At 32.8% G+C, this 18,441-nt stretch overlaps 3 protein-coding genes across 10 annotated transcripts in view; 2 read left to right on the top strand and 1 right to left on the bottom strand.

Moving 5' to 3' along the window:
* LOC119832014 (peptide-N(4)-(N-acetyl-beta-glucosaminyl)asparagine amidase) overlaps window positions 1-1,810 on the bottom strand; it is a 6,981-nt gene extending 5,171 nt beyond the window's left edge. Inside the window, exons 1-3 of the mRNA XM_038355600.1 lie at window positions 1,463-1,810; window positions 841-1,014; window positions 345-510 (exon numbers count right to left, since the gene is read on the bottom strand). Of these exons, the coding sequence (XP_038211528.1) occupies window positions 345-510; window positions 841-1,014; window positions 1,463-1,669 (547 nt within the window). The 5' untranslated portion in view covers window positions 1,670-1,810. The remainder of the gene's footprint in view (window positions 1-344; window positions 511-840; window positions 1,015-1,462) is intronic.
* Window positions 1,811-2,915: 1,105 nt separating this feature from the next.
* LOC119831815 (Bardet-Biedl syndrome 4 protein-like) lies at window positions 2,916-6,013 on the top strand. Its single transcript, XM_038355348.1, has 7 exons — window positions 2,916-3,024; window positions 3,105-3,199; window positions 3,887-4,049; window positions 4,284-4,560; window positions 4,892-5,047; window positions 5,403-5,606; window positions 5,821-6,013. The coding sequence occupies exons 1-7, from the start codon at window positions 2,930-2,932 to the stop codon at window positions 5,974-5,976; spliced, it is 1,146 nt and encodes a 381-aa protein (XP_038211276.1). The 5' UTR covers window positions 2,916-2,929; the 3' UTR covers window positions 5,977-6,013.
* Window positions 6,014-7,924: 1,911 nt separating this feature from the next.
* Window positions 7,925-18,441, top strand: part of LOC119831820 (protein disabled) — a 22,926-nt gene continuing 12,409 nt past the window's right edge. For 3 of the 8 annotated variants that reach the window (XM_038355362.1, XM_038355363.1, XM_038355355.1), the window contains exons 1-4: window positions 9,259-9,986; window positions 12,726-12,961; window positions 14,608-14,751; window positions 16,911-17,063. In XM_038355362.1, coding sequence (XP_038211290.1) covers window positions 9,917-9,986; window positions 12,726-12,961; window positions 14,608-14,751; window positions 16,911-17,063 — 603 coding nt within the window. In that variant the 5' untranslated portion in view covers window positions 9,259-9,916. Of the gene's footprint in view, window positions 8,208-9,258; window positions 9,987-10,227; window positions 10,337-12,725; window positions 12,962-14,607; window positions 14,752-16,910; window positions 17,064-18,441 lie in introns of those variants that run through there. The other 5 variants (XM_038355359.1, XM_038355358.1, XM_038355356.1 and 2 more) reach the window with 5 other exon arrangements.

The following is an 18,441-nucleotide window of genomic DNA, read 5'->3' as shown; positions in this document are numbered from 1 at the left end:
ACAGATTCGAAATTCAAATGTAATATTTTTTTATAATTAAGTGTAACAGTATTTATGGCCAGACTAAGTATATTATGGTGGCTGTAGACTACAATTTTGTCATACTTTATTTCAAACTCCTTGCTTGCCTTGCTCAATAAATAGGCTAACTAACACTGAAATTGGATAGAATCGTTTTATATATTAGTATAGATTCATTTTGAAACATTAGCATTTGGCCCTAACTTTGCATGGTTTCAATCCAGGTGTAGACAGTCTAACATTTCTAATTCAAAGAAGATCACACCAAACTTGGTTTTCTTGACAAAACACATCCATTATTCAAATTAAAATCAATCAATTACCAGTTTTTATTTTCTTCTGATGTTCTCTCATTCTTTCCAGAGCTCGTATCTCTAGAGTTGTTATGGGAATTTGTTCTCTCGCTAACTGCTGTAATTCCTCATTTTCATAGTTTAAAATAATATTAAACAGGCTCTCAATTGTTAATAAGAGTTTATTTTTTAATGTCTGCAATAAAAATCAAGTTATTGGTTTAATCTTTTACTAGTTTTTTTTTTAATGAATAAATAATTTACAAAATACCTAAAATATTTATAATACAAATAATCTAATAGTCATTTATCATAAATAAGATGCTCGTCCTGGCTCTCTTAAAATATAGCCCAAGGGAGTGTTTAATCAGGATAAAAAGTATCCTAGCACCCAAGTCAGCGCATACCCTGTCTGTATACCAAATTTCATAAAAATCAGTTTAGTAGTTACAGCGTGATTGACGGACAAACATCCAAACAAACAAACTACCACATTTATAATATTAGTGTGATAAGAAATACTTACACCAATATAAACTGGCATCAATTTATATTGCTTTTTTGGTATTTTACATTTAACATTACTCAGTTTCAATTTATGTGGTCCACAGCAGAAAGTGATTTTCTTTTCAATTGCAAGCTTAGCTAATCTTAGCTTATTCAATGTTTCGTCTTTTGAAAATACAAATTCATTGTGAACCTGAAATAGTTTGCAATATAGGATTTTAAAGAAAATATTCAAGAATTATCTTTGAACAATAATACAGAGAGCATATCTGAATTTTGTGTGCTTAAGAATGCTTTAGATCTACATAATAAGTTTTGAAATTTATTCCACCAGAGGAAAATGGAAACATAATGTACATTTTGCCTTCCCTGTATTTTTTTTTGTGTTTTAATTTTAGTCCAAACCAGCCAGAGCCAAAATGCATTTGTTAATGCAAAAATAAAATTATTTAATACATGATATCATAAAATTAAAAAAGTATATCATTTGTCAATACACAATATTATGTGTATGTATTCTATATCTATACTATAGTGTAAGTTTTTAAAAACTATGAAAGTAGTATAACAGTGAAATATTTTTTTTTTAATTGAGTACGTTTATGTAATAATTCAGATTTAAAAATGAACAAATTACATACCCACTGGAATCCGATATAATTAAGATAATCTCTTAACTCATCACAAACATTTTTAAGGAGATCACTTTTCAAAAATCTCGCGCTGTTCTCGTGTGGATTTTCTAAAATATTATTTATGTTGCTTAGCAGTTCTTGCAGTATTAATCCAAACTTATCCATGTCTCTGACACCTTGCTCGACAACCGCTAACCGTGCCATATCCTCCATATTTAGTTAAAATCATATATTAGGAATGTAAAAGTACTAAAGATTATTTTTTATTTTGTTGCAATGTTGACAAAATTACTATTTTATCCACTCTTGCAACTAAATCATCTGTTATCAGTTTATCATTACTTTACTTGTCAATTTTGATTTGTCACGTTTGCTGAACAAAATTCAGTAAACGTTCAGAAATGCCAAAAATTTTAAAGGTTTATAATATTTTCTTCATAACTCAAAAAACCTTTTTTATTGATCTATACTTTATAAATCAAATAATTAGTATAATATAACGTTAAAATAATCGAGGGTAACAACAAATCATACCATTATTTAGAAGACTGTTACCATGGCGATAAACGAAAAACAAAATATATGTTGTTTTCCAAGAGTTAATTAACGCAATGAAGAAACATAACTTATTAAATAATAATTATAATAAAAATGGTAAGTTTGTTTCTCCATGAATAACTAAGGTTGGAAATATTAAATGATGATCTTTTTATTTAGATATTTACATATTATTTTCGGTTAATGAGTAATAATAAAAATATTTGTAGAATTTATGTCGGGTCCTCGTAATTGGCTTTTACATGCTCGATATGTAAGAGGTGAACTTGAGCTATGTGAGGCGTTAGCCGATAAACTACAGCACGATACAAGCAATAGGCATAGATATGCCTTTTACATAAAGGTAGGCGATAATTAAAATCATATCAAAATCTGAAAATTGAATAACATACGTACGTCACCGTAAGACTATAAAATTATAGTCTTATTATATATGAAAAGTAAATTTTTAGCTTAGCACAAGCTATGAATTTACTTTTCCCAAACGTCGGTCAAGAGCAAGTTGCGTGTCGATAGCACCCCGCGAATTTAAATCAACTGAACCTAACCTACCCATACTATTAAATATTCTGTGACCTAATCAATCATCTTGAATGTCCAATTAATAATAAATTAATATTAATAATAAATTACGATTTCACACTGGCCGATTAAAATTTACCCAAAAATTACGCATTAAATTGTAAGTCGTATCTAAAGTATGTAAATGTATGAATTTATGGAAGCCGTGTCTAGTATTATATAGTCTTTGGCCGCGAATATAACGGTTTTTCCAATTTTACGGTGATATTGTACACTTGTAAATAGTAATAGTGTAAGAGTTGCATCTTACTTATTTGTGCACAAAGTAAAAACTCAGTTTTGCTTCTTTCTTAATGTAATTTTTTTCCTTTTTAGGCTTCAATATTAGCCGATATGGGTCGATTACAAGATGCCCTCGACAAATTTCATACTTGCATCAAACTACAACCTGATGATCCTGAACCTTTAAAACAGGTAGCTAAATGCCTGTAAGTGTCTTCGTTTTTATTATTAAAATGGTAATTGCTTATAATCGACTATCAAAAATTACGGCTAACGTTATTTGTAGATTCCGCCAAGGACGCTATCAGTTGTCCCGTGAGGCATACTTGGAAGCTGATAAGTTATCGAAACATCCTGATCCTGAAATATATTCAGCTCTTGGTATTTATTATTTTATTGATTATATGGAAGGGAGAATTTGATACTATGAGTAGAATTTTGTTCATTCACCTGGTACCCGGAAAAAAAATCTATACGATTTATATCTATATTTATAATCGCATTATCTGACTCTAATTTTATACAGATGTCATCAGCAATCTTTGTATCAAGGAGAAACCAAAATGTCCGCAAGTTTACGTTTTCTTAATAAAAAGAACTCAGATGATTCTGTTGTTTAAAATGTTATGTCTGACTCGTTAAATAAGTAATAGTTAAAAAAAACTAAAAAACACAATAGTAAAGTCAACAAAATTGTCTCATTCCTATAAACGAAATGAAGTAATATAATAGTGGTAATGCCAATGCCCAATCAAGATTTGTAGATAATCTTATGAAGATTCAAAGTTGGAATTGAATCTGTCCTTAAAGAAGCTCAAATTCAAATTTAAAGGTGTCGGTTAAATACAAACACATAGGTGTAGTAAAATTTAAGCATGTTAATAATAAAATATAGTAATTAGATCCACCATTATTATAAATACTACAATTACTACTAACTTATACATTTTATGTATGAGTTGATGTTAAAAATGTAATTGAAGAAAGTCATTCATTTAGTTTTTGGTGGTGACCCCTTATAACATATTTTTAAAAGATGTCGCCAACAATTGCTCATGTATATTAAAGCTGAATGCGCGCAAAACCTTGGTGAAATCGAACATGGTGTGGAATGGGCGAGGTCTGCAGTTCAAGCTGGTGGAGGAGAAAGAGCTGGGGCTTTGCTTGCTAAATTACTTCTCGAAACAGGAAACCTAGATGCGGCATTAGTGGCTTATGAAGATGCTTTAAGGTATAGTAGAAATAGAAGAAATGGTTAACTTATGTCTTGTTTTATAAATTCACCGGTGTAAAAGAGAACGATCTGATATTTTGTTTTTGTTATTCGAAGGATCTAGCCGTGCATAAATATGTGGTAGACCGAATCCCGATAATAATTTCTCTTGTCTCTATTTCGTTCTCTTTTTTTCTAGAGCCTATTATTTAATACACTTCAGAAATATGGCCTCATTAGAATATTTCGCAGTTCACATGCATGCGGTGCTGACACATTAGCTGCGGCTGGCGCATTACGTCTACGTGCTGGGGATCCGAGACGAGCTTTCCAACTCCTTGGTGAAGCGTTATCACAGCAACCGACACAGCACGCTGCAGCTCTCGCGTTGGCTGCAATGATGCTTCAGCACAAAGACGTAGACGCAGCACTGGCCAGACTCAAATCTGCGTTGACTGCACATCCCACGTGTGTAGCGGCACATGCCAATCTGGGCTTGGCGTTGTTGTCGAAGAAAAAGTATGTTGCTGTAAGTTGGATATTATATGTGTGTCTTCATTTAAACATCGCATTTTAAATATCAGATATTATTTGAATTCTATTCACATGAGCGTTTCCCGGGTTAATTTTAGGTGTTCGAACCCCCTTTACCTCCGAAACGATAAATTTTATAAATTAAATTTTGTGTCCCATATATTTACTACTTTACTAATTTACTACTTATTTCTTTTTTTATTTATTCATGTTGTTATTTTTTATTGTTAGATATAAATCAACTGAAAAAATTGAATTAATAGTAAGATAAACTATGCCATGGATTTAATTATTATGCATTGTCTTTATTGCGTTATTTGATTTAGGCATTAACATGTCTACAACGTGCTGTATGCGCAGCTCCTCTCAGCGCAGGGGCTTCTCATGATCTTGGTTTCGTATTACTGATATGCAAAAGACCAGCTTCAGCATTATACAGGCTTGCTGCAGCAGCTGCACTGCAACCATCGCAGCCGTATACCGTAAGAGATTTTATTGTGGTCAGATTTCTTTTTATTTCAACTTTTCATTGTAGTTTAGTTATTATTTGGACGGTCCCAACTAGACGAACCGTTCTCCTAATCCTTTTCAAAAAGAGTTTTTTACATATGTTTTTAAACTTTACACTATAAATGTAAATTCTAGAAATCACTAAAATAAAATACTACAAAAGAAAGTAGAAGTACATATAAGTGTAACCATCACCTTGATTGAGATTCTTAATTAGAAATTCTTTTGAATGTTTGACTGAAATCACTTTCGTGCTCTAAAGCTTTTACTAAATTTTCTTCTTTCTCTGAATATATTGTGTTATTCTTAATACGGTTGTTATTACAGGTGCTCTTAATAGCAATAGCGTTGGAACGTTTGGAGGACTCTAGAACCGATTCAGCATACACTAGAGCAGTGGCCCTAGACCCTGAAGATGCTTTGCTAAGACTGAATTTAGCTGCAAGACATGCGAGGGCGGGTCGATTTAATGACGCTATAAATGAAGCAATTATTACAGCTAAATTACTTCAGCGTGAAAATAATGTTCAAGTAAGTTTTATCTAGTTACTTAGTGCTTTTTATGAATAATGAATGCTACCTTTTTTATCTCCTCTGTGGTATAGTTACTTCTCTAGTAAAGCCCTCGCCTTTTTTTAATAACTCACGATCCCACCCTTTTGAGCTAAACACTGTTTTTAGATACTAAACTAAACTAAGCTAAACACTGATGTTGATTTCATATTGATTCTAATAACCTTTTCAGTTGGCAAGTTCTTTAGCCCTTCTTATGACGTCACTACGAGACGCTGGTGTAAATTCATCTGAGTTGTTTGAAGGGGGACCTCTATCACCAAATCATAATAGTGTTGCAGCAACCAATACACCAGAAGATGAAGATTTTGCAGCAGATGAAGTTTAACATTAATGTATAACAAAATTATTTTAGTCCTTAATAAAAATTGTTAATATAATCTTTTATTTATATTTCAATATAAAATTTCCTTACATGTTGGGTAATAAGACATAAAATATATTATCGCCTTTCCCATTAAATAAGGTTTACTGCAATGAAGTATAAATAAAAAGGCTGCAATGGGAGATCTACAAAGACTGTTTGAATATAGAACATGCTTTCCAAATTTAATATACTTCTTACAATATTAGGAACAGCAGATATTTGTTTGGTGAGAAATTAATCTAAATGTGTAATTAGTATAAATATGTTTAGTACTAGCTGCGACCCGCGGTTTCACCCGCGTAAGTCCATATCCCGTATAAATATCGGGATAAAAAGTTGCCTATATGTTATTCCGGTAGTCCAGCTGTTTACTTATCAAATTTCATTGCAATCGGTTCAGTTGTTCTTGCGTGAAAAAGCAACAAACACACACACATTCTTACAAACTTTCGCATTTATAATATTAGTAGGATATAGTAAGACAGAACAAATCTATTAAAGACAAAGTAAGGGTAAACAATTATTTAAAGTGTTTTATATAATTAGCAGTGGCTCAGTGGTGAGAACCTCGGACTTCAAAATCGATAATTCGGGGTTTGAGATCGAGCGAGTGTGCAGGAAATAAATTGATTTATTATAATAAATTGAACTGCTTAAAACGGTGAAGGAAAACATCGTGAGGAAACCGGCATGTCCAAGAATCAAAAGTTCGACGACATGTGACACCTGCCAACCCGCACTTGGGTAGCGTGGTGGTGATGCTTATAGGAGGCCTGTGTTTCAGTAGTGGGAACATATGATGCTGATGATGTATTTAAAGTGCGCAACGCACTCAATTCTCGTAATTTTCATAAGTATTTAGAAGAAATTTCGAAACGACAAAATCTTTTTTTGAAATATACTCTAAGAGCTGATAATTTTTTATGCATCCATAGACTGAAAATCAAACAATAGACCAACGAGAAGCCAGCCTAATAATATTACCACCGATAATAATAGGATATGACGAACTATATAACGACGCTCAAACAGAAGAAAAATTGACTCAAAATAATGATAGCAACGAAAACAGAAACCACGACAACAATCACGATCACCATTCACATGGTGATGATATTAAGGACAACGATACTAAGAAAGTTGACAAGAGATCTCGTAACAGTGTGCAAAATTTAAATCTAAATGAAAAGTGCCGAGATAAACGAAATAATAAATTTAACGGTAATCTCAGGTGTCCATATAGAAATTAGGTTCAGAATCATTGTAATTATTTTGACAGCTTAATTAAAGCAAATAATCGTTAAAAAATTGGAATTTTATTTAATTTAAAACCTAGGCAATTATTTTGTACGGTGGTTTAGCTGTATGTATGGTGGGTAGAAGTGAGGAGAGCTGTCTTCAATCGGGTTTAAAAATAAAAAAATTTCCAGCACGTGGTTGTTTGAATGATTTAGAATATGCTTGTTACAATTCTAATTTTTTTTTATGTCTGTATTACTTAATTCTAATATCTTTTTACTTTTTACATATAATTGGGGTACTTAAAATTACTGTATGACTATAAAAGTAAAGCTGTAAAAGTGTTTTATATTTTCTGTATATTATAACAAAAAGAATAATCTCTAACAAAGTGAAAGCTTTTCTATCCTTTTTAAACAATTTCTGGCCCTTCTTTAAAATTGTTCCACTTGCTTCTATAGCGTCTGCTTAATTTGTTAATTTTCAACCGACACATTTTTATACACTGAGATGGTTCTCCTTACTTCTATCCATAGTTTTACGTAAGCACCAATTTGCTAGGTATCTATGTATCGAGTGCTTTTTAAACTCTTTACCTAAATTGTCAATGTTTCACGTCAGTAGTCAAATGTCAAGTGTCAAGTGTCTTGTTTGTAATAATTGCTTGAAGTATGAAGTGAGAACAGTGTACTCTTTATATGGATTTATTTACATTTTATTGTGTTTGAAATGTTGTTCTTTTATGAATACTTGCCATGTACCAGTCTATGAATTGCAATAATACTCCACTGGACGTGTATAAAAAAACCGGTGGTAGTATACAATAAATTTAATTCAAACAATTTTATTGTGCTTCTGGTCGGCCAAATTATTTCATAAATCCGTTACATACTTTGTTCTTAACTTGAACTTAAATATTCGACAAATTGTTGTTGGAATGACGACGCCTAAATGTAAGTAAAACAAATTTTCCGTTATAAACTTTATATTGTGGATATATTAATGTAAGAAACAAATTATTATGAAGGTTTCTTGTCTTTTGTTACCCTTATTCGAGCAAACCTTGAGGTGTTTACGTGCATGCAACTCTTAAGAAGACAAGGACACTTTATTTAGCGATTATTTACACAAATCTGATCCTATCTTTATGAATATGTATAATATATAAAAAATTGTGTAGCATGTAATGATAAAAATAAATGATCTAGTATTTTAACACAGACAAATATAGCATTTTTTAATATTTTCTTCAATCCATAAGGGTCTTATGATGACTGCTTTGCAAAACCAATAGCTGTAGAGTAAAAAAAAATATATATATTTTAGCCATATATAATTTTTATATCTTCTCTGTTTCAGTATAGGTGTATACTTAGTAAGATCAAATTACAAAAAGGCTTAAAAGATTATGTTGTGTTTATTTAGATCATTTTAAAGATGAATTATTTTTTGTTTTTTTTGGGGTTTAAGATTTAATTTTTTTAATTTTGCTAAGTAATAACAGATGTGAATAATTTATTTTTATGAGGTTAAGAATTATTTACGGCTAGCTATTTTACCCGCAGCTTTCCTAATATGGTAATTTCATATTTGAATGAGAAGTTTCAACACGGTAGGAATAGACCTAATCAATCTCTAGTCTCCTAAATATCACCTTCTGTTCTATGTCACCAAATCACACCTTAATAGCTCCAAGGCGACATACACCAAGACATGCATTACATATAAAAAAATGTTAATTCATGATATTAGTAGGGTTTACCAAGAAAATAAGCAATCTAAACCATATTAACTCATTTTGTTTTGACAGGTAAATAAAATGATAGATGTCTGAAATTAAAGGCCAATTTTTTTAAGGTAACAGTGGCAATAATTGGATAAAATAAGGACCAATCATTTTATGCACTTTATTTTCAATATCTGTAGCAAGTGGATATACAATTTTTTTTTTATATTTTTTAATTACAAAATTAATATTTTTAAATAAAAACATAACATTATAACATATTTTTTTTAGATGATTTGTCTAATTCACATATTAATGATAAACTGTTCTTGTCTCATACAATTAACAATTTCTAAGTGAACATATTGATAAGGTGATAATATTCATAGGAAAATGTAACCACACTAAGCAATGACATTCTGTACTTTAACATCCATCCACCTCTGATCCATAATTTTCGTAATTTCTTTACATGAAATGATAACAAAATTGCCAGTTGAACTCCATTGACAGGCCTGAGTATTGTACAAAGTCGAGATCGGGGGCGAATATTGATTAAGGGCTGAGTTGCGCGTGTGTGCGCGCACCCCTCACACCGACAGGGCGGTGCGCGCCAATGTGCGTGCCATCCGTCTCTGTGCGGACAGACCGACGAAACGGTCTCACCATTATTACAAATGTTCTATTCTGCGTCTAATATAAAATCAATTCCGTTCGACGCGTTCTAAATATAGTAAAATCGTAATCAGTATCTCCACGAAGTTTCCACATCTCATGCCGGCCGCGATGGCACCGCAAAAATCAATAAACCTTCGCCGCTCGCGTATTGCAACTGAGCGACTTGAGTCAATGTGACTCGAATGCATACGCCGCGACCGTGCATAGTGAACGCCTAGTGTATTTGCATTTCAGTGATACCGAAAGGTCGAGATCCCGATGTTTAATCACAAGTTACCGACTGACTTTCCAATGCAAACCCTCCGTAAGAAAACCAGCCCTTGCAAATGTGAGTTTTTGCTGTGTAGCTCGAGAGGCTTTCATCACGGTATTTTTCATACGACGATTGCGGTGTTTAGATAGAGCTGAGTGTAACACATTAACGCATCCCCGGCTTTGTGATTTGTATATTTTGCGTATTTTTTTTATATTTGCATGGTTCGGCTGTGACATTCACCTTACTAATTATGTCAAGTCACCCGTGCTATGCTAGTCCCATATCATAATTAGTGAACCCTGGTTTTAAACAGAGGGTGGGCCCTGGAGGTGGAATGGTGCGACGGGGAAGTAACTAACTTTAGTCAGTTTGTACGGCAATAATGCAGGTGTGTCATTTCCAGCACCTCTTGCGGCAGTTCGGTGAGTATCGCGCTCATATTGCACCTCACGCTTATTACACGTAATTCATCCTCCCCTTCACTACTTTATTCTCCCCTATGTCTAATTATAACTGAACGCTTAATAGAGCAAAAGGATTTTAACAGCTGTTTTTTTTTTCTTATTTTTTCTATTCTGAACGCTGGCTCCTATGCATAAAAGTTTATTTTATATACGTAACAAATAAACACTTTAACAATGTATTAATTGTATAGCACACGCTTTCGTGAGATGTGTGAAAATGAATTATTTCTTTATCAGATGTCTAGCCTTGACAGTGAAGCTTTGTAAACATTTCTGCGATTTACTATGTTTTATTTATTGCATGATTTGTTTATGACTTCGAAGATGCGTGATGTCCTTCCGCGGTCACTCACACTAGGCTTTACACAAAGAGATAAGAATGGACGTCAGTTGAAGGGTAAAGGAATGAATACGTAAGAGAGAATGAATTTTGTTATTTGAGCGACATCGCAGCCAGCAATTGATAGCTTATATAATGCGCTGAAAGCTGAAGTTGCCTTGGAAGTAGGAATTAATACGTAGCCACTTTATGCTTAATTACGCCATGTTGTTGTCATATTGCGAATTTAAATATAGTTCATAACGATTAATTAATGATTAAGGAGTTTTAAAAAAATACTGTTCACAATATGTAGGTAACTATTAAGTAATCATTCACAATATTACGAATAAAGTTTTTAATCAATATCCTATCCTACTATCCTACTAATATTATAAATGCGAAAGTTTGTAAGGATGTACGTGTGTTTGTTACTCTTTCACGCAAAAACTACTGAACCGGTTGCAATGAAATTTGGTATGTAGATAGCTGGACAATTGGAATAACATATAGGCAACTTTTTATCCCGATATTCCTACGGGATACGGACTTACGCGGGTGAAACCGCGGGGCGCAGCTAGTATTTTATATATCGAGAATTCCTTTATGATGTTCCATAACAGTAATTTTTCGTTTCAACGAAATTTGGCAAATATTGGAAACCTGATCCTTATAGGATAGTCTTATAAATTATTTAATAATTCATTATATTATTTACGACCGAGAATAGCTAGACCAAACTATACGAATGGCAAAATTTATTGCGGGGTCAAAGAAATTAGTATTAAATAAAATGAACGTAAAACGTACTCTACATAGTACATATTAATTATCTTCACTAATAGGGTTTCTCTTCATATTATCTTCTTATAATAATATCTGAGAGTTATAATGTTATTAGGATGTCTTTGAAAATATAGTTTAATGAATTATATACTAAAAAGTAATCTAAAGAAAAGAGCAATAAGTAACTATTAGTTGTCGTCTTTATTGTTGTGTTAATCTCCTCTAAATTTGAATTAAAAAAAATGTATTTAATAAATAAAGAAAAGGAATATAACCCATTATTTAATAGTTGATCCAAATATTTTTGATCGGTCCAATTAATTTTTGTGTAGATACTAGGATATGAGAAATTTTAAACAACTTCAATTAGAGCGAGGCTCAGATTCTGAATTTAAAAAGAGGAAATTCAATTTAACTGCGAGTGATACGCCGTAAACAGGGACCGAAATAGGACAACGCTCACTTTTATTTAGTTCTCGAACATTTACGGTATCATTTGCGGTCGGTGTTCGCGTCTAAAAAATAAAAAAATAAAAATAAATGATTCTCAAAAAAGTTGACAAACTATTTAAAGGTAATTTTCTGTTTTTTAAACACCGAAAGTTAGAGAATGCATCTAGGTGAATATAGTTTTATGTGTACTAATCTTGTAAATAAAAAAAATAACGTGATCTTATGTTTGACACACCTACCCTAGAAATAATTTAAATAATTGTTTAAACCTATTGTCCTGCCTATTGTGCTGTATTGTCCTATTGTCCTAACCTTTATTGTCCTGCTGTACTATTATGTTCACCCGGTTTGAATGGATTGTTTCTTATCTCCATTAATATTGTCAGTTTCGTCTAGACAGCTAAAAAATAAATAATTAAAATTGTAAATTGTCGCCATGTACAAATTACATCATAAAATGTTATTACGTTCTGGTGCCAAATTTCCAAATGCGGCATTTGTATCAGTTTGTATTCTACTTTTTATTGTAATCTTTAGTGTAGTGGGTACATGGTCAGTTAACTTTAGTATATAACTCGTCGACTGGTTTTGTTAATTTAAATCGTTTTATATTTTATAACATCAAGATATTTCTACACTATTTTAATATCCACTGAAATAATCTTCGAACTTCTATTACAACTGTTTTTTTTATGACATTTTTACATTTTAGTTACAATTTGTTTTCATGTAATTAATAGTACATAGTAATGCTTTAGTCCGAGAACATACTTATAATATAACCTATAGTTTTTTATGCTCCTCTCGCAGACAAGAACGAGCCGGGTCGATTTCTCGGGGAAGGGGTGTCTTTTCGCGCCAAATTAATAGGCGTTCTTGAAGTACCAGAGGCGCGCGGTGACAGAATGTGTCAGGAAGCATTGGCAGATCTCAAGATGGCGATCCGCGCGGCGGGCGAGCATAAGCAGAGGATACAAGTGCACGTTGCTATCGATGGATTGAGATTACGGGATGATAAGACTGGCGTAAGTTGTCACCTATATAGGTACACAATTAGGGTGTGGGACAACCGCGGTACGAACAGGTTTGGTACTGGAAACTCCATTGTATGGTCGTGGAAAGGAAGATAACGCTACATGTATCTATCACAGTCATTTTTTTTAAATCAACATCATTTCAGAATATCAATACCAACCAGAGGCTAATGTTTAAGAAAATAATCAATTGCTCTAGTAGGTACTTGCTAAGTCTCGAGCCATCTTCCTAGCACTAGTCTCGAATTTAGTCAGATGAAGCTCCAAACTATATTTTTGGCACCGTCCATATTGCTGTTGTTTATTTGCTCGTTACCCTATTTCGTTATAGGTCATGTATAAAAAGGGCTTATATAAACAAACTATCCCATAACGCTCGTAATTGTAAAGAAAATTGAGGCTAATGGTGAGTACACAACTAATCTCTCGCAAACAATGTTGAATGCACTTTTGCCCAGCAATACACTATCGACCTCTATCAATAATTGATTCACCAATAACCATAACAGGCGCAAAGTCCATGTAATCTCGCCCTAACACCGTAACAACGGGCTGAATATATTAGTTCGTAAATGAGGTTTAAATATAACATTGAGTTGCTTTATAAATATGTAAGCTCGTGCATACGTTGAAGCGAAATATCCTTTGGCGCGTTTACCTTCAAAATATGTTTCTCAGATATTTGAAATATTTTATCAGGGCAAACATTGTTAGTAAAGAATGATCTGGAATATTAGATGCTTATTAGGACATTACGTCTAATATTAGGATGTTTGTATAATACAAATGTTTTTAGAGTTATTCCTTCAACATTGTAATAAATTTTATAAATATCTATATTTAAAAATTACTGTAATGTGAAGCTGAAGCGTTTGTTTGTTTTTTTAACGCGTCAATCTCGTTATATATAACAGCGAAGAAATTTTTCAAATTGGTGCAGTAGTTTCGGAGATTAACTCGTTCAAACAAACACTCTTTAGCTCTATTTCAAAGAAATACAATGGCTGTTTTTTTAATGTAGCCTATTGGCGAATGGGCTACATTAAAAAAACAGCCATTGTATTCCTTAATGGACACATCTTTGGAATCCATACATCCATTCTGACGTTGTCCAGAATTTATGTCATGTTCATGCAAAAATCATGAGCAGTAAGAGCATTTCCTTATGACTTAAGGAAACGGTTGCGATAATCATTCATTCTACAGAAGCGATTGTCTTATTCTATATATAAAAATTACTAATTTATTTAGTGAACCCTTGAACACATAACAAAATAAAACTAATGAGTTATAATTAATAACACACACACTAAAAAAAATTAAAAGCAATCTTCTGCTCTCCGAAATTAATTCAGTTTATCATGATCCTAACATAATAATAGGGCAAGGATAGAAGGGCTGGTCAGCACCTCATAATGTCCCGTACAGCCTATGACGTACATTGATACTCTCGTATATTGGCATACATTAATTATCATTTTAACTGACAGATAAGCAACAGAACACATCCAATAGTTATAGTAATTATATTCACAAAGGATTCACTAAAATAAAAAAAGGACTACCATGACGAGCAATTTCAGAATACAATCATAAAAGTATCTAACTAATGTTATGTAACGACGTGACTCTTCCAGGATTCTCTTTACCATCATCCCGTTCACAAAATATCATTTATCGCGCAAGACATGACGGATTCCCGCGCTTTTGGATACATATTCGGCTCTCCGGACACGGGACATCGATTCTTCGGAATAAAGACTGATAAAGCTGCTAGTCAGGTACAGTAGCAACTATATTTAAGCTATTATAATGATACATAATGCGGTAAACGTAGGTGTCTTGATGTTTTCTTATAGAAAGTTCTCCTTATCAGCTTATATTGTTCCCACTGCAAGGCTTCGTTGAAAGTTTTAGGACCTAAACTGTTACGGGTGTACGCACGCACGCACTTAAACGCTTTAATCGATTTAGTAAAGTCTGTCCCTACCGAAACAATGTTGCTTCTCGGTGACATAGAATATTTCAAAACTAGACCAAATTTCAGTACATTCGTCCAATCAAAACTTCCGATGAAACAAATTCAGTCGAAATGTGAACCTCCTCCTTTTTTGTAATCGGTTTATTATTCTAAGATATAAGTTATCAGCAGTGCCTATAAGAGTTTACTTGTTTACCCAACTGACCGAGTAGGGTAACATTTTACGAGCATATGTATGTGTATGTTATTTCTTTGGTTCGCAAAGATATAACTGCTGGTGTCGTCGTAATCATCACAATTGAGTTACTTTATAAATTAACAAAAAAGCGCAAATAATAAAGAAACGAATGGGTTTTATTGTTCTTTCTTACATCAACAATACGAATTTTTTACAATAAAACTTTCTGAAGACAATTACAATAAAAGTAGAAAATTAGCAGTCCGGTTTTTTTTTCTTTTAAATAGATATGTTAGCGTCTCACGTATTCCGTTAATGAAAATGATGGTTTTAAATAAAATTAGATTTTACAATATCCAAAGGTACATAGAATAAATCCATGTACTATTATAATGAATATTCCACTACGCATTAGCATATTTACATGTCTTAATTAATTTTCTTATTACCTGCCATATATGAATACGATTCATTAACACGTAGTAAACAGTTATTCATTATTGAGATCAGTTAACGAACGAAGGGGTATCTTGTAATGTGTAAAGGTTATTGGACAGTTTAATCATTTCATAAAAAGTAAATTATAGGATATTTCTTAATTGTACGTATGAAATAATCATCAGTCATCGCCAATGTAATTTAATTAGCGAACAAGGGAAACCTTTTACAGTCGTTCGGCGTACCAAATAACCCCTAAAATACAGTCGTCCCTTTGTTTGATCAGGGTTTTAATTTACCAATAGGGGTGGATATATAAGACATCATTAGTTGCAATAAAAAACCTCTGAACTTTGTGGATGGGTAAACGATGTGTAAAAAAAACGTGGACTTGGAATTATTTATTAATTTGGAATTTTCCAACATAAATTGGAATTACTTCTTTATTTTATAATTAGCCAAGATCTGAACGGATTTTGAAAATTAGTTCTAAATCAAAATATTACGATATTATGTGTTCTCTGTATATATAATATATCAAGCAAGTGAGACAATCTAGTTGTTTCTATCATTAAAGCGTGTTTTGTAGGTTTTTAAACAACATATTATTATTTAAAAGCACATAATGCAGATGGATGATCACATCGACTCGTTTACGAAAAGGAAGCATTCAATTGAGAATACTTTGCCAATTAAAACCGACCGTTTCGAATAACTAACTTATTATCTTATAAATAAATCTTTCTATAAATACATACGTCTTACAATCCTCAGTCGCGGCTTTAATTATTTAAATTAACAAACATTTAACTAGGAATTTGCTATGAGAAATATTTCTGAACTGAATTCTAAGCATGAAATAGAAAGCGAAATTCGTAAAATCTCTTAGAACTAATGCCCAAAAAACTATCGACTTGGAGGAGCAGGAATAAGGATACGGGCCTCTGGTTCTCCCACTCACCGTACGAAACAAAGTAGCCTTCACATGCTACTATTTTACATCGATCTTCTGTGGGTGGGTAACCCTCCCTAGTGCGAGCTGCTCCAATATTTGGCCGATCGTGATCGATTCTCACATGCAAAACAGATTTTAATGATATTTAGTTAGCTATTGCCCGCGGCTTCGCACGCGTAAAATTCGGACTAGTTTAACAGATGTTACTATACATCAAAAAAACCCCATGAAAGTCCGTTGCGTACTTTTAAAGATTTTAGCATACACATGGACAGAGAAGCCACTTTGTTTTATACTATGTAGTGATTATGATGGGCTTATGATGTTTTGATCTTCAGCACTAGAAACCTCGTTGTCCGTATTATAATTCACATTTCCCCGCTTCCAGGTAGTTATAGCAATGAGGGACCTATTTCAAGTAGTTTTCGAATTAAAGAAGAAAGAAATAGAAATGGCAAAGCAACAATTGGAGGGCAAGACTGTGTCGAGTAGCCTGGTGCGGCACCCCGCCGCGAGCACCGCTGAGAGTAAATCAAATAAGGTATGTGGAATATCGAAGAATAGCTAGATAGAATTTTTAGATTTATAGCATTAGCATTGCTTATAAATATTTGAATCGTTGGTGCTCCATCGATCAGGTGTCGCCACGGGACGGTGATTTTTCGAAAATGTATATCTTGAATACCTAGGGACTAGGGACTTTTACTAAACAAAATGTATTTTTCTGTACCGTCATTAGGTCGTCTACCTGCCACACCAATATAGCAATTCCTTTTTTAGTATAAAATTAATCTTACAATTGTTCAGTAATCAAAAAATCTTCTGAAAATGTTATTGTTGTTTAACATTGTAATCGTCACGAAAATAACAGACTATATTTACGTCTATCATATTTACAGCTAAGAATCTATCTACACGCGTGTTTCTCGTTAAAAATATATTTCTCTATTGTGCTGCGAACAATGATGTTTACGCATATCCAATAATAACAAACAAATATTTCATTTGCGTCAAACGCGCACGTAAAATATGTGTGGTTGTATGGGTGTATGGGTTTCAGTGTCTGCTGTTATGTACGATAGGACTGTGTTGATGCGTTTTGCGAAGCGCTTTCCGTGTGTTAGTGCGAGCTATGTACGTATGAGTGATGGAGAGAGTGGAGCTTATAGTGTGAGTAGTGAGGCAAGATATTATAAAATGTTATATTATTATTAAGCGGTGTTTTAATCCTACTAATATTATAAATACGAAAGTTTGTAAGGATGTGTGTGTGTGTTTGTTGCTCTTTCACGCAAAAACTACTGAATCGATTGAAATAAAATTTGGTACGTAGACAGCTGGACAATTGGTATAACATATTGGCAACGTTTTATCCCGATATTCCTACGGGATACGGACTTACGCGGGTGAAACCGCGGGGCACAGCTAGTACTTTATATAACATATTACTCATTTTTGTCAAAACGTATCATAATTGGGAAATTTACACAAATTGATGTTATTCGGATTGATAAAATTATCATGTATGTGAAGGAATATATGACAACTTTCTTAATTGGTTTTATATTACTATTTTTTTTTTTTGTAATATTTCTTAAGCTAAGCTAAGCTAAGCTGCTAAGATCAATGGTACATACATGGTGGTAACAAATTATATTAAATTTACTCAAACCATTTATTATAATAACTAGTTTCTCAAGTTTATTTATCATGAAAGAATTTTATTGTGCAAATTCTATGACGTAATCCGTATTGCACAAGATATTCTTTCGCGTGTCAAGTGGCCGCAGCATTTAACGCTATCGTGTAATCAAATAATGTTTTTCGTTTTGAAAGTGAAGTTATTTACACCAACATAATATCTTTCTATGTGTTCCCACCCAATTCAATTGCATCACTTTGCTATGGTTAGACAATAG

Source organism: Zerene cesonia, chromosome 14 (assembly GCF_012273895.1).
Source record: "Zerene cesonia ecotype Mississippi chromosome 14, Zerene_cesonia_1.1, whole genome shotgun sequence".
Taxonomy (NCBI): Eukaryota; Metazoa; Arthropoda; class Insecta; order Lepidoptera; family Pieridae; genus Zerene; species Zerene cesonia.
This window is presented reverse-complemented; position numbering and strand designations above follow the sequence as displayed.